General features: G+C 40.5%; 1 protein-coding gene across 2 annotated transcripts in view; it reads left to right on the forward strand.

Moving 5' to 3' along the window:
* The window catches only part of LOC128701633 (nephrin), a 625,789-nt gene that overhangs the window by 566,126 nt on the left and 47,092 nt on the right, over positions 1–12,571 (forward strand). For both annotated transcript variants that reach the window (XM_070101737.1, XM_070101739.1), the window contains exon 14: positions 3,551–3,692. In XM_070101737.1, coding sequence (XP_069957838.1) covers positions 3,551–3,692 — 142 coding nt within the window. The remainder of the gene's footprint in view (positions 1–3,550; positions 3,693–12,571) is intronic.

Genomic DNA, 12,571 nt, shown 5'->3' on the forward strand with positions numbered 1-12,571 from the left:
GAGTACTTGATACTGTGTTAGAGTACTTGATACTGTGTTAGAGTACTTGATACTGTGTTAGAGTACTTGATACTGTGTTAGAGTACTTGATACTGTGTTAGAGTACTTAGCAGCGTGTTAGAGTACTTGATACTGTGTTAGAGTACTTGATACTGTGTTAGAGTACTTGATACTGTGTTAGAGTACTTGATACTGTGTTAGAGTACTTAGCAGCGTGTTAGAGTACTTGATACTGTGTAGAGTACTTGTTAGAGTACTTGATACTGTGTTAGAGTGCTTGATACTGTGTTAGAGTACTTGATACTGTGTTAGAGTACTTGATACTGTGTTAGAGTACTTGATACTGTGTTAGAGTACTTGATACTGTGTTAGAGTACTTGATACTGTGTTAGAGTACTTGATACTGTGTTAGAGTACTTAGAAGCGTGTTAGAGTACTTGATACTGTGTTAGAGTACTTGATACTGTGTTAGAGTACTTGATACTGTGTTAGAGTACTTGATACTGTGTTAGAGTACTTGATACTGTGTTAGAGTACTTGATACTGTGTTAGAGTACTTGATACTGTGTTAGAGTACTTAGCAGCGTGTTAGAGTACTTGATACTGTGTTAGAGTACTTGATACTGTGTTAGAGTACTTGATACTGTGTTAGAGTACTTGATACTGTGTTAGAGTACTTGATACTGTGTTAGAGTACTTGATACTGTGTTAGAGTACTTAGCAGCGTGTTAGAGTGCTTAACAGTGTTAGAGTACTTGATACTGTGATAGAGTACTTAGCAACGTGTTAGAGTACTTGATACTGTGTTAGAGTACTTGATACTGTGTTAGAGTACTTAGCAGCGTGTTAGAGTTCTTAACAGTGTTAGAGTACTTGATACTGTGATAGAGTACTTAGCAACGTGTTAGAGTACTTGATGCTGTGTTAGAGTACTTGATACTGTGTTAGAGTACTTAGCAGTGTGTTAGAGTGCTTAACAGTGTTAGAGTACTTGATACTGTGTTAGAGTACTTGATACTGTGTTAGAGTACTTAGCAACGTGTTAGAGTGCTTAACAGTGTTAGAGTACTTGATACTGTGATAGAGTACTTAGCAACGTGTTAGAGTACTTAACAGTGTTAGAGTACTTGATACTGTGATAGAGTACTTAGCAACGTGTTAGAGTACTTAGCAACGTGTTAGAGTACTTGATACTGTGTTAGAGTACTTAGCAGCGTGTTAGAGTACTTAACAGTGTTAGAGTACTTGCATAGTGTTAGAGTACAAAACAAAGTGTTAGAGAACTTGTCACAGTGTTACAGAACTTATCACAGTGTTAGAAAACTTATTACAGAGTTAGAGTACTTAAAACAATGTTAGAGTACTTAAAACAATGTTAGAGTACTTATTACTGTATTAGAGTGCCTATCACAGTACTCTAACATAAGTTTAGAGTACTTTACACAGTGTTAGACAACTTAACACAGTGTTAGACAACTTAACACAGTCTTAGAGTACTTATCGACACTGTTAGAGTACTTAATGCTGTTAAAATGCTTTGCAAAGTGTTACAGTACTTACCACTGCGTTAGAGTTCTTTTTACACAGTGTTAGAGTGCCTATGAAAGTATTAGAGTACTTAACACAGTGTTAAGGTTCATCAAAACGTGTTACAGTAAGTTAGGCAGTGTTAAAATGCACAATACGGTGTTAGAGTACAAAACATAGTGTTATAGTATATTACACAGCGTTAGAGTACACAGCAGAGTGTTACAGTACACAGCGCAGTGTAAGAGTACACAGCACAGTGTAAAAGTACACAACACAGTGTAGGAGTACACAACACAGTGTTAGAGTACACAGTACAGTGTTAGAGTACACAGTGCAGTGTTAGAGTATACAGCACAGTATTAGAGTACACAGCACAGTATAAGCGTACACAGCACAGTGTTAGAGTACATAGCACAGTGTTAGAGTACACAGCAGTGTAAGCGTACACATCACAATGTAGGAGTACACAGCACAGTGTTAGAGTACGCAACACATCATCTAACATTGTTTTGTGTACCCTAACACTGTGTTGTGTAGTCTAACACTGTGCTGTGTACTCTAACACTGTGTTGTGCACTCTTAACACTGTGTTGTGTACTCAAATGCTGTGTAATATACTATAACATTGTGCAGTGCACTCTAACACTGTGTTGTGCACTCTAACACTGTGTTGTGTACTCTAACACTGTGTTGTGTACTCTAACACTGTGTTGTGTACTCTAACGCTGTATAATATACTATAACACTATGTGTAATGTAACACTTGTGTGCTCTAACAACGTGATATATACCCTAACACGAAGATAAGATAAGATAAGATAAGATTTCGTTCGGATTTTTAACCCCGGAGGGTTAGCCACCCAGGATAACCCAAGAAAGTCAGTGCGTCATCGAGGACTGTCTAACTTATTTCCATTGGGGTCCTTAATCTTGTCCCCCAGGATGCGACCCACACCAGTCGACTAACACCCAGGTACCTATTTGCTGCTAGGTGAACAGGACAACAGGTGTAAGGAAACGTGTCGGAATTTCCACCCGCCGGGAATCGAACCCGGGCCCTCCGTGTGTAAAGCGGGAGTTTTAGCCACCAGACCACCGGGCCACTCTAACACTGTTGTGTACTCTAACAACGGGATATATACCCTAACACGAAGATGTGTACTCTTACACTGTTCATTATTTTAATACTAACATTTACATTATCACTGTGTTGTATATTCTAACACGGGCATGTACTCATACACTATTGCGTACTCTAACACTAGCATGTATTATGTTTTATGTGCTCTAACACTAACACGTCTACTAACACTACCATGTCTACTCTAACGTTGTGTTATGTACTCTAATACTGCCATGTACACTAACACTGTGTTGTGTTCTCTAACACTGGCATGTACTCAAACACTGTGTTGTGTACTCTGACACTAGTATGTGCCCAAGCACTCTGTTGTGTACTCTAACACAGGCATGTACTCTAACATCTGCAAATTACTCCTCATTTATATTAGGTAAATGTTTTCCGTACTAAACATTAAACAATTACTTACTGTATTCTCTCTCTCTTTCTCTCTCTTTTCTTTTATCCATTGTTTTCTGGTGGTGACGCTGATGGTGGTGACGCTGGTGGTGGTGACGCTGGTGGTGGTGACGCTGGTGGTGGTGATGCTGGTGGTGGTGATGTTGGTGGTGGTGACGCTGCGAATGATGGTGACCTCAACCACTACTACTGATACTAATGCTGCTGGTGCTACTGCTGGTGACACTGCTGGTGACACTGCTGGTGACACTGCTGGTGACACTGCTGGTGACACTGCTGGTGACACTGCTGGTGACACTGCTGGTGCTGTAATTTCTACGACAATCACCGCTGATGATGGTGTTTCTGCTGTGACTAATGACCCCTACTACTGCTGATGTTTCTGATGTGTTTACGATATCTACCACCACTGGTGATTCCCCCATGTCTACGACCTTTACCACTGCTGCTGCTGCTGCTGCTGTTCCTCGCTGAGCTCAGCGCTGGGGGCTGGAAACCCCGGGGAACCCCTCAGTCCCATTGTGGGTTCAGTGATCGGTGGGGTGTTGGCTGTGTTGTTGCTGTTGAGCATCGCCCTTGTGGTGGCCAAGTGTAAGGGACGCTCCTCCCACGAGGCCCACAGGTGAGTACTAGACCACTATAGCTGAGTACTAGACCCACCACTTGTGAGTACTAGACCCACCACTTGTGAATACTAGACCCACCGCTTGTGAGTACTAGATCATTTTTGAGTACTAGATTCACCATAGCTGAGTACTAGACCCACCAGAGCTGAGTACTAGATCTACCACCACTTGTGAGTACTAGGCCCACCAAAGGTGAGTACTAGACCACTTTTGAGTACAAGATTCACCACAGCTGAGTATTAGACTCACCACAGCTGAGTATTAACCTAACCATGGATGAGTACTAGACCCACCAGAGCTCAGTACTAGATCCACCATAGGTGAGTACTAGATCCATCACCACTTGCGAGTACTAGATCCACCATAGGTGAGTACTAGATCCATCACAGGTGTGTACTGATCCCGCAGAGGTGTGTACTGATCCCGCAGAGGTGTGTACTGGCCCCACAGGTGTGTACTGGTACACACAGGTGTGTACTGGCCCCACAGGTGTGTACTGGTTCCCAACAGATGTGTGCTGGTTTCCCCTCAGATGTGTACTGGTCTACACAGGTGTGTACTGGTCCTCAAGAGGTGAGTCCTGGCTACAAACGGATGTGTAGTAGTTGTGTACTGGTGCACTATCAGGTGTGTACCGGTCCACTAAGAGGTGCGTATATGTCTACTAGCAGGTGAGTATTGGTGCACTAACAGGTGTATATTGGTTCACTAACAGGTGTATATTGGGTCACTAACAGGTGTATATTGGTTCACTAACAGGTGTATAGTGGTTCACTAACAGGTGTGTATCGGTTCACTAACACGTGTGTATTGGTCTACAAACAGCTGTGTGTTGTTTCATAAACAGGTGAGTGCTAGATAACCACAACTGTGTACTGGCCAATCCCAGGTGTGTACTGGTCCCTCACAGGTGTGTACTGGTTTCCTACTGGTGAGTTTTCCTCCTCTACTGATGTGTACTGGGATCTGAGTCACCTCGGGGAAACAGCGAATCTGACTGGAAAAATTTTGGGTCTTCATCAGAGGGTACAAGTGATGAGGGGCTGGACTGGGGGCTGGGACAGGTAAGTTACTGAGCTGGGGGCTAAGATAGGTAAGTTACTGAGCTGGGGGCTGATACAAGTAAATTACTGTGCTGGGGTTGGGACAAGTTAGTTATCTGACTGGGGGCTGGGACAGGTAGGTTACTGTGCTGGGGTTGGGACTGGTTAATTACTGTACTGGGGTTGGGACCAGTAAGTTACTGTGCTGGGGCTGGAACTGTTACTAGTTATTTACTGTGCAGGGGGTTGGAATGGTTAGTCTTTGTGTTGGGGCTAGACTGGATAATTACTGTTATGGAAATATTTGGTTTTTTGCCTGGGGGTTGGGACTAACTAGTTATTGTGCAACAGGTTAGGACTAATTACTTATTGTGCTGTAAACAATACATAAATTACCTGCACATAGGAGAGAGGAGCCTACGACGGCTTTTCCGTCCGACTTGGATAATTTACAAAGTCACACTAACCAGTGTGACTTTGTAAATGGTTCAAGTCTGACTGAATCGTCGTCGTAAGCTCCTCTCTCTTACGTACGGGATATTTGCGTATTATTCTAGTCGCGGGATTGTGCCTTTTTGTTCATTGTGCAGTACGTAGGTTAGGACTAATTATTGATTGTGTAGTAGATTGGGACTAATTAGTTATTGTGCTGGTGACTGTGACTAATTAGTTATTGTGCTGGTGACTGTGCCTAATTATTTATTGTGCTGGTGACTGTGAGTAATAAGTTATTGTACTGGTAACTGTGACTAATTAGTTATTGTTATGGTGACAGGGACTGTTTACTGTGCTAGGAGCCAGGCTGGTGTGGTACAGTCTACGATCTCAAGAGAATGAGGCAACAAGCGTATTAATTTGATTGCTTGTGCTCAGTTGCAAAATGAACGACATTAAATTAAAATTATTTTAATTATGTTAACTGGTCAATTCGAGAGGATTATTCAACTCAAGGAATGACGGAGGCTAAGTGCTCCGTCTGTTAATCAATAAAATGACACACTACTTTCGCAACCAAGTTGAGGTTTTAAAGATATTGAAGGTGCGCTCCTTTTTGTGTATCCCGATACCTATTAAGGATGAAAATATTGGATTCAATATTTTAATATGCCTTGTATAGCATTAAAAATAGGTTAGACAAGTTCAAGAGTGGGTGTGCAAGGATGTGACTTAGACATTGTGAATTCTGTTTTGTTTTCTCGCTATAATGCTTCATGAATCTTGTCGTTGTTTTGCTCTGCGACTTGGCGTAGTCCAGTGGTCACGCTCGTGGCATGTGTCAAGAAGGCTGTTGATTCTTCACTCGGAAAGAGGATCGAGTCTCCAATGGTTTAAACAATTTCATATTGCATATATATATATATATATATATATATATATATATATATATATATATATATATATATATATATATATATATATATATATGGGACTTGAGCTAGAGTTCGTCACGGCCACGCTAGCTGGAGATTCGTCTGTAAAAACTTGCATTTGTAGTCACAGTGGTGCCTGTGCTAACCTTCCTATGGTGTAGAAATGTACCTAGTTGGATGAATCTTATTGTGGATAGCTGGTCTAGTGGCTAACGCGACGGGCTGGAGTTTTGAGACTCTATGACCGCGGGTTCAATCCCGGCCGGGGGTATGGTTTGTTTGCAATCGTGTCATTACGATTTCTTGAGTCATATATATATATATATATATATATATATATATATATATATATATATGTATATATATATATATATATATGTATATGTCGTGCCGAATAGGCAGAACTTGCCATCTTGGCTTAAATAGCAACGCTCATCTTGCCATATAGGACAAGTGAAAATTTGTGTATGCAATAATTTCGCCAAAATCATTCTGAACCTAACGAAAAAAATATATTTCACTGTGTTTGTTTAGTATTAAATTATTGTAAACAAATCTAAAATATATTTAGTTGGGTTAGGCTAAAATAAATTGCGCTTGTTATAATAAGGTTAGGTAAGTTTTCTAAGTTCCTTTTGGTGCAAAATTATAAATTTTTACATCAACATTAATGAAAAATATATATTTTCAAACGTATAAGAGAAAATTATACAAAGGATTTAATTTTAAATGAGTTCTTGTTAATTGACCTGTTTTACATATTCGGCACGACGTATATATATATATATATATATATATATATATATATATATATATATATATATATATATATATATATATATATATATATATATATATATATATATATATATGTATATATATATATAAATATATATATATATATATATATATATATATATATATATATATATATATATATAAATATATATATATATATATATATATACATATATATATATATACATATATATATATATACACGTATGCATATATATTTATATATATATACATATATATATATATATATATATATATATATATATCTTTCTTTCATTCAACACACCGGCCGTATCCCACCGAGGTGGGGTGGCCCAAAAGGAAAAACGAAAGTTTCTCCTTTTACATTTAGTAATATATACAGGAGAAGAGGTTACTAGCCCCTTGCTCCCGGCATTTTAGTTGCCTCTTACAACACGCATGGCTTACGGAGGAAGAATTCTGTTCCACTTCCCCATGGAGATAAGAGGAAATAAACAAGAATAAGAACTAGAAAGAAAATAGAAGAAAACCCAGAGGGGTGTGTATATATGTGCTTGTACATGTATGTGTAGTGTGACCTAAGTGTAAGTAGAAGTAGCAAGACGTACCTGAAATCTTGCATGTTCATGAGACAGAAAAAAGGACACCAGCAATCCTACCATCATGTAAAACAATTACAGGCTTTCGTTTTACACTCACTTGGCAGGACGGTAGTACTTCCCTGGGCGGTTGCTGTCTACCAACCTACTACTTAGAATATATATATATATATATACATATATATATATATATATATATATATATATATATATATATATATATATATATATATATATATATATATAGGTATAAACTTGCTTCAGGGAAAACTCAAGGTTGTCCCTGAAGCTGTTTGAAAATTTTCTCCTAAAGTCCCCTATATATTCTATATATGCTTTATTTAAAGACAAAATACATTGACAAATACATTGACAAAAACACAATAGAGAGTAAAACAACACAGATAACTCAGAGCTACATCTCGAATACTTCGTCCAGCTCCCCGGCGGTGGGCCGTGTGCCCAGAATGCTGCAGGCATTTCTCCTCTGGATCGCAACACAGAGTCTCTGAAAGAGAAAGCTGGCCCCCCTGTGGTCCTTGGTTTCTATGATGAGTTTTTCACCAAGCTCTTTGAGGAACTTTAGAGCACACTTGCTCCATGCCCCAAGGGTCTCTGACCCTATTGGGATGAAGTTATAGAAAGGGGGAAGGTCTTCATATTTGCGGGTCTTCTGGGTCTCCCTGTGGCTGGCAGCTCCACCCCCTTCAGCTACGGAGTATGGCAAGTAGGTGTCTGCCAGTGTGGTGGTACAGGTGTAGTCCCAGATAATCTGCTTTCCATCCTTCCAGGGTAGCATAGTGGCTCCATCAGGACGCTATTGACCTCCGCCAGACCTCTGTACTTGGGGTTCCCGTTGGGCTGGGCAAAGGGCTGTGGCGAGGCTTCTCTTATAAGATAAAATAAGATAAGATTTCGTTCGGATTTTTAACCCCGGAGGGTTAGCCACCCAGGATAACCGAAGAAAATCAGTACGTCACGAGAACTGTCTAACTTATTTCCATTGGGGTCCTCAATCTTTTCCCCAGGATACGACCCACACCAGGTGAACAGGACAACAGGTGTAAGGAAACGCGTCGAAATGTTTCCACCCGCCGGGAATCGAACCCGGACCCTACGCGTGTGAAGCGAGAGCTCTAGCCGCCAGGTCGTTGACCTCCTCATGTCTGGCATACTTCCCTTCTGATGTGTGACGCACGAGACCATGAAATCCGAATTGATCAGCCGTCGCCCTGCCGCAAATACACCTATGCTCGGTGAGGATGAGGGCGGCTAGGCGAAGAGCAACGCCAATCCGAATGGTCTGTGGGTCGAGTCGAGTGCCCAGGGAGGAATTGGGAATAGCTAGAAGGAAATCTCCAGAGTGTGGTGCCTTCACCGCCAGGAGACGAGCTCCGTCCTTTCCTGAAGCGTTGGTGAACATTGTGTTGGCGACTTTTTCCATGATCGGTTTGTACCAGTGGGACTGTTTTTGTTCTCTGGGAGGAGCTGGTCTACTGGCGGAGTCTGCAAGGGTGTCCCACCAAATTGCTGCTTCAGTAAACCTGGGGTCTTGAGCTCCTACCACGTCTTTCAAGCGTTCGGGGACGATCTTCTTGACTAATGCACCGGAAGCCAAACACGAAGACAGGAAAGCAGGTAAAGCAACATGCATTGCTTTGCGCACCCCTATACCTCCCAGTCGCACTGGGAGGGTTGCCTGATCCCATTGCTGATCCTCTAGTGACAGGTTCAGTGCCTTCTTAAAGGTTGATCTCAGGTGTGCATCATATTCGTCGAGTGTTGGGTTGTCAAAAGATGGTGCGCACCTCACGAAGTGAGTCTTGGCATAGTAAGACACCTTGTGAGGAGATAAAGAGCATCATGGGCATCAAGATCGCTTATTCTCTCCTCCATTGTCTTCAGGTCATTCAATTTGTCCTTGACGACAATGTCGATGGCGTGGTGACCCAACGGTGTTCCCAAGAGGGTACTGTTGGACGGAGTGGTAGTAGAGACTTCCGGGAGGATTCTTCTCAGAGCACTGATTATTTCTTGGTTTATGATTTCACACTTGGAGGGATATATATATATATATATATATATATATATATATATATATATATATATATATATATATATATATATATATATATATATATATATATCGTGCGGAATAGGCAGAACTTGCGATCGTGACTTAAATAGCAACGCTCATCTTGCCATATAGGACAAGCTAAAATTTGTGTATGCAATAATTTCACCAAAATCATTCTGAACCTAACGAAAACAATATATTTCACTGTGTTTGTTTAGTATTAAATTATTGTAAACAAATCTAAAATATATTTAGTTGGGTTAGGCTAAAATAAATTGTTCTTGTTATAATAAGGTTAGGAAAGTTTTCTAAGATTCTTTTGGAGCAAAATTAAAAATTTTTACATCAACATTAATGAAATAAATATATCTTTAAAATTATAAGAGAAAATTTTAGAAAGGACTTAATTTTAAATGAGTTCTTGCTAATTGACCAGTTTTACATATTCGGCACGACATATATATATATATATATATATATATATATATATATATATATATATATATATATATATATATATATATATATATATATATTATGTATGTGTGCCTGTTTTTAATGCCTGAGTTATGAATATTTCTATGTATTTGATTAAATGACTTGATTTTTTAGTGCATTACACATGAACTTAAATTTCTCAAACTTTTAAGGGTGTGATACTTTTGAAAAATTCTCTGATGGTTGTTTCATTATTCATTATACTGAAGGTTCGGACTTGAGTTTTTAACTATAATGAGTGCTGTGTGATGTAAATATTGAGGATTTTGAGATAGGTGTGATGTGTCAATGTAGTGTGGACCGTACCATTTGTAGGATGGATCGTAGCATGCGTACTGTAGACTGTAGTATGGATGATACAGGTGTAGTGTGTATTATGTATGGTGTGGGAAGAGCAGGTGTGATATGGACCTAGTTAAATGTAGTTTGGACCGTAGCTAGTGCAGTGTGGATCGTAGCAAGTGCAGTGTGGTTCGTAGCAAGTGCAGTGTGGACCGTAGCAAGGGCAGTGTGGACCGTAGCAAGTGCAGTGTGGATCGTAGCAAGTGCAGTGTGGATCGTAGCAAGGGCAGTGTGGACCGTAGCAAGTGCAGTGTGGATCGTAGCAAGTGCAGTGTGGTTCGTAGCAAGGGCAGTGTGGACCGTAGCAAGTGCAGTGTGGATCGTAGCAAGTGCAGTGTGGATCGCAGCAAGTGCAGTGTGGATCGTAGCAGATGTATTGTGGAAAACAACAGGTGTAGAGCGGAAAGTACCAGGTGTAGTGTGGACAGCAACAGGTCGATTAAATGTAACAATGAAGTAAAGCACAGTATAACTGAAAGCATAACACAGTAAGGGCTTTCTGATTTTCGTTGTGTAAATTGTAATGGGTTGAGAGATCACCGGTCATGTGTTTACAAAGGTAACGAAGAAAACTCTCGGTATGAGAGTTTTCTAAATAATATATTTTCTCTGTGGAAATAACGTCGTAAAGAATTGATCTGAAATGACCTTAAGCATCTGGTGCTAAAATTCTTCCCTCGGAAGCCTTGCGGGTGGTAAAGGGTGACTAAATTGCTGGGAGTAAAGGGCTAGTAACCCCTTGTTCATATTTATTATAAATCAAAGAAGACTATATTGAAACTGGGGTGTTTGAATATGGTTAGATGTGGTACGGATGATAATGAATGTGGAAAAGGAAGTAGAGAAGAGACTACGCTACTTTAAGCCTACCTTAAGGAATTGGCTTAAACCAGTGGGAGAATTGGACCTGCCTCGCATGAGCCAGTAGGCCTGATGCAGTGTTCCTTCTCACTTCAGTTCTAACACTACACGCAGCAGATACATATTACTTAATGTCAACAAAACTAGAAACAACCTTCCCAATACTGTAGCTAAAGCCAGTATCAGAGTCTGCAACAAATCATGTAAAACCATAAAACACTTACTCGGGAAAAAACTGAATAATGCGTTTAAACCATAGCATGTGCCGGGAGTGTCAAGGTTTATGTAGACGAAACTCAGGAGATCCGGATAACAGCGTCGAAGAACGTATTAACGCATATCGAAACACGGACGCTCGAAAAGGCTCACCATCTACATGGAAACACAGAGAACCACCTAGAGAATTTCCTAGAGCCAAGACATGCAATCAAAACAAATAACCGGCACATAGGAGAGAGAAGCTTACAACGACGTTTCGGTCCGACTTAGACCGACTTAGACTCTTTGTAAATGATTCAAGTCTTTCACCTATGTGCGGGTTATTTGTGTATTGTTCCAGTCACGGAATTATGTCTTTTCGTTCTTCTTACAATCAAAACACGTGACCATTGCAGCAGATTAAACTGAAACTATTCAGAAATAGCCACAAACAACGCATACAATGCACAACATATGACACTGTAATGTGAAGATAATTAAACCATACCCCGGCCGGGATTGAACCCGCGGTCATAGAGTCTCAAAACTCCAGCCCGTCGCGTTAGCCACTAGACCAGCTAGCCACAATAAGATTCATCCAACTAGGTATATTTCTACACCATAGGAAGGTTAGCACAGGCACCTCTGTGACCACAAATGCAAGTTTTTACAGACGAATCTCCAGCTAGCGTGGCCGTGACGAACTCTAGCTCAAGTCCCTTCACTGCCTGCAACATGACTCAAGAAATCGTAATGACACGATTGCAAATAAACCATACCCCCGGCCGGGAGTTTTGAGACTCTATGACCGCGGGTTCAATCCCGGCCGGGGGTATGGTTTATTTGCAATCGTGTCATTACGATTTCTTGAGTCGTGATGATAATTCTTCCACCGAGGACTTTATCGGTTCACACAGAGAACAATAAGATCCTGGAATTTACAAGAGATATAGAGTTCCTGTGGCGAGAGGATGAGTTACGTAGTCACATGTGAGTTGCCAGCCAAGTAAGTGAGTTTAAGTGAGCACAGTATCAGGTATTGGGAGAATATGCCTCGCTAAATCTTCAAAGTTTTAGCGAGGCTTATTTTCCCAATATCTGACGTGT

This window comes from Cherax quadricarinatus, chromosome 78 (assembly GCF_038502225.1).
Source record: "Cherax quadricarinatus isolate ZL_2023a chromosome 78, ASM3850222v1, whole genome shotgun sequence".
NCBI lineage: Eukaryota > Metazoa > Arthropoda > Malacostraca > Decapoda > Parastacidae > Cherax > Cherax quadricarinatus.